Source organism: Pyrgilauda ruficollis, unplaced genomic scaffold (genome assembly GCF_017590135.1).
Source record: "Pyrgilauda ruficollis isolate IOZ18807 unplaced genomic scaffold, ASM1759013v1 scaffold1784, whole genome shotgun sequence".
In the NCBI taxonomy this organism is placed as follows: Eukaryota; Metazoa; Chordata; class Aves; order Passeriformes; family Passeridae; genus Pyrgilauda; species Pyrgilauda ruficollis.
The window spans coordinates 1-4095 of NW_024516809.1; the positions used below are offsets into that span (position 1 = coordinate 1).

Below are 4095 nucleotides of genomic sequence, written 5' to 3' on the forward strand. Positions count from 1 at the left end.
CAACCCAATCCATTCTGTGATTCTGTGGGTTCGTGGTGGGTTTGATGATCTCAGAGATCTTTCCCAACCTGAATGATTCTATGATTTATTGCATGGGAAGAACATTTAGATAAGAGACAAACAACAAATGCAACATTTCCTTGCCGCTACTCATCATATTTCCCTGGTTTCTTTCCCCCTTTCCAACCAGAAATTGAAGATTTTCCCTGCCCAAGCACCTGAGTTACCTTTCACTGTGAGGAAGGCTGAGGTCACAGCATCACTGCACATGAAAGTCACCCTGCAGCTGTCCTGGGGAGTTAAATTCTTCAGCAGCAGGATATGCCTGAGTCCATTTTCAAAGTAAACCATCTCAGTGTTTTCTGTGGTTTTGGCAGGCTCATCATCAATCAGCCAGTTGTAATTGTAGGTCTCAGGCTTGGAGAGGTAACACTCGAACAGGGCTTCCCCTCCTTCCACAGCCTCCACATTCTCCAAGCCCTGGACAATGCTGTTCTTGGCTAGAAAAGAAGGACAATTAACAGTATTAATTATTTGGCCATATATCTCTGAATATTAGCAAGCCTCAGAGCACTGGATGATTCCCACTGCTGCAAAGCTGGTGGAAAAATGTGGATGTGATAAACTGTGCTTGTAGGTTTAATTGTTGATTGCAATATGTGCTCTAATGAAGTGTTACAATAAAAAGATTTAAAGACAGTTTAAAAGTAATGGTAAACCTCTAGACCCTCCAGCATTTCAACTAGAGCCTCTAGCATTTGACCCAGATTTCTTCAAAAAACTTGGTTTTTATAAATAAAGGAAAAAATGGACATATTTGTATGAATCAGGCCAATAGTCAATAGGAAGGCATAGCTCAGAAAGATAAAGTGCAAATTCCTTTTGTCCTATGACAGTTTCCCAAAGATCTCCCTGACAGCACAATTATCATCATGATGGGGGAGATGTGAATCCACTGACAGCTCATGATAAAATCTCATTACTTTTCTTGCAAAGCAAATGTAAGAGAATGTTATGGCTGGCAAAGCTATAGTGACATTTATCTGAGATAATTCTGCCTCTAGGAAACACACAAAGTCAAAATCTTTATCAAGATTACTTTGAATGGTAAATTTCTGAATTATTGTAAAAGCTCTGTGACATTGAGGTTTATTTTCCCGTGCTGTGTGGTGAGTTGTGGGGTCAGAAACGTGCACAAACCTCCACCCTCCAGCCATGCATCAGCTGGCACCTGGACAGGAACAATTAGCTCAATGCCAAATTAAATGTGGGCTGGTGCATGTGGGTATAATTCATGTTGCTACAGGGACAAATGACATGCACAAGGGTGGGGACACACGGTTGAGTAAATACAGTTTACACAAATGCCATAAAATGGTCAGCATGATTTGTGTTATCAACCAAGACCCCGAGACATTCCTGTTCAGATCTCTACAGATCATTTGGAACCATGCCCAGCAAAAAAAACATTAGTAAAAATAAATAAAACGTTAAAAACCTCCAAACAGGCATTTATTTAATGGTAAAAACAAACAAACATACCCAAAAGGCATAAGCTACCAGATGTTTATTAACTTATTACTGATTGCAAGGTGCCCAGAGATGTTGTGTGTGGACTCCCCATCCCTGGAAGTGTCCAAGGCCGGGTTGGATGGGGCTTGGAGCAACCTGGGACAGTGGAAGGTGTCCCTGCCCATGGCCGGGGGTTTGGAATTAAATGACCTTTAAGATCTTTTCCAACCCAAACTATTCTGGGCTTCTATAATACTAAAAATATTCTGAATTTTATAATATTCATACTTATGGAGGGCAATGAGGGGGTTGCAGACTCTTCTTGGAGAATGTGTAATTTTTGTTAGAACAACCCAAATTGTTTATCTGTGTACTTTGGAAGCACTGGTTTCCCTAATTATGGAAAGCAGCCAATTGCTAACCCTACCTCCTCTGGCATGCTTTTAGATTATGTTCATTAAAATCTTTTTAAATCCCTACAATGGAAAGTGCTTATCAATGTAGAAAACATTATAATAAATAACACCCTGTTCTTCTGCTCTAACCAACTGCAGTTAAACAAGAAGGCAAAATAGCCACAAATATTCAGAAATCAGAACCTGCTGTTGCTGATCACTCCAATTCACTTGGTAACCAAACCCAGGAATTCCATACGCAGCAGAAAAAAAAAAGAAATTTCCATGTAAAATCCTAACTTTTTGTTAATTTTGTATATATTGTTCTTCAGGGTCTCCACAATTGTGAGTGCTCAGTGAGGAGGTAATTCCTGAGGGATCACTGAAATAGGTAATTTACCTAACTCCTTTACTCAGCAAAATAAAATGGAATTCCACGCTACCCATTAGTTACTGGTTTCATGTAAAAAGTGCTGTAAAAATTGCTCTTTAATAGCAAAACAATATTTGTGTTATTGCTTTGGACCAAGAATACATCTGTGATTTTACAATTCAGCAGGACACATCCCAGCTCACTGCAGAAGAGGTGGAGTGGCTAAATGGTGCAGTGAGTGTAAATTAGAAATAAGATCACCCTGCAGTTTCATATTCAACTCACCTTACCCTCAACTATTTTTATCCTCATTTTCAGTACTGGAGTGAACACCAAGAGCAGGTATCTGATGTGTCCCTTATTGCAAAGCCTCGCCATGATTTTTTCTACCTCATTTATTTGGAACCCATGGTAGTCTTCCTCTCTGGCTGGAAGACCTCACCTTGAACATCAAGTGTAGCCATCACTTTAATGCCTTCAGCTTCACAAGAATAGATTCCAGTGTCTTCTGGGACCGTGGGGTTAATTTTTAGCATGCTCACATTCCAGTCCTGATCGATAATCACTCGCTGCCCATCTGCATGTATTTCCTGATCATTTTTCTTCCAGATGGCGTGCACTGGCCTAGAATATTGGCATATGAACTCTGCTGGGCCATCTTCATCAACAGTTATGTCCTGCATGGGACTGACCACTTCAATGGTGGGATCTGTTAACCAACACGTCAGGAAGGACATGCATTAGTGGATCCCCATGGAAATCACCCCTTGGAGGGTTTTTGCCAAGCACAGAGCCCGTGGGGAGCAAGCAGAGTGGCACTGCAAGCAGGGGGATTAGCAGTTTAGTCTGTGCCTGTGTCAGCATCAAGCAGGATGGAAGCCAGACTGGTGCATTAGAACATGACCATGGGAAATGGGCCACCAGGAATTATAAGGCTTGTGCTGGAACAGTCCTGAGTTTGGACTGCTTCTCCAATTTGGTGTTTCTCCCAGTGTTTCTGAGATCTTCCAGGCTGGGGAGCACTGGATGTGAAACACTTCTGCTTCCCAAATGTGGAGCAGAAGTGTGATGCAGAGGACTGCAGGGAGTGGTTCCCTGCAACTCTCAACCTCACAGAGCAATAGGAAAATACCACAAACCTTACTGGAAGCTCCTTGTGTGACTAAAATATAACTACTCATCAGAAATAAACACAGTCCTCAAATGCAGGCACTCATTCCTGTCCTGGGGTGGTCTTGGCTGTCAGAAATCACGTGAGGAGCAAATATCCAGGACAACTGTGACAAAAAAAAAGCCAGAAATCACGGTAAGAACAAAATTCCAGGACAACTGTGACAAAAAAAAAGGGCACTCCACAGGAGCAGATGAAAATTGTTTTGACTTTTTGTGTGTTTCTCTGCAGCAGACACATTATTTGGAGAAAAACAATAGGATTTCCTTTACAGTATTTAATCTAGAGATCACTGAGAGATCATAAACCACTGACATCTCAGACTGAGAGCCCATAAAATGCTGAGAGCAGCTGAATATGCAGCTCCTTTAAGGTGGTGAGATCCATGAGACTGCTCTTAAACACTTTCAAAACCCAAGTTCTGCTTCTTGTGAGGCAGCTGCAAGACACAGTAGATATATCTGACCTAAAATACTGTGAGTTCCCAAAGCAGCCAAGGGTCCCTCCTGAGATGTCAGACTGGATCATCCATCTACAACGCAATATTCAGGTCAAAAGGAAAAATCTCAATGCAGTCTGAAAATGGAAGTCTCTCTGAAACATCATTCTTAGCAGAATTATGTCAGCTTAAAAAAAAAAAAAAA

General features: G+C 41.4%; 1 protein-coding gene across 1 annotated transcript; it reads right to left on the bottom strand.

Moving 5' to 3' along the window:
• Positions 1-227: 227 nt before the first annotated feature.
• On the bottom strand, positions 228-3017 carry LOC121351888 (obscurin-like; the record flags this gene model as incomplete). Its single annotated transcript, XM_041464319.1, has 2 exons — positions 2723-3017; positions 228-500 (listed from the first exon to the last, which is right to left on the bottom strand). Coding segments are annotated over exons 1-2 (568 nt in total), but the record flags the coding sequence as incomplete, so codon positions are not given.
• Between the last annotated feature and the right edge of the window lie 1078 nt (positions 3018-4095).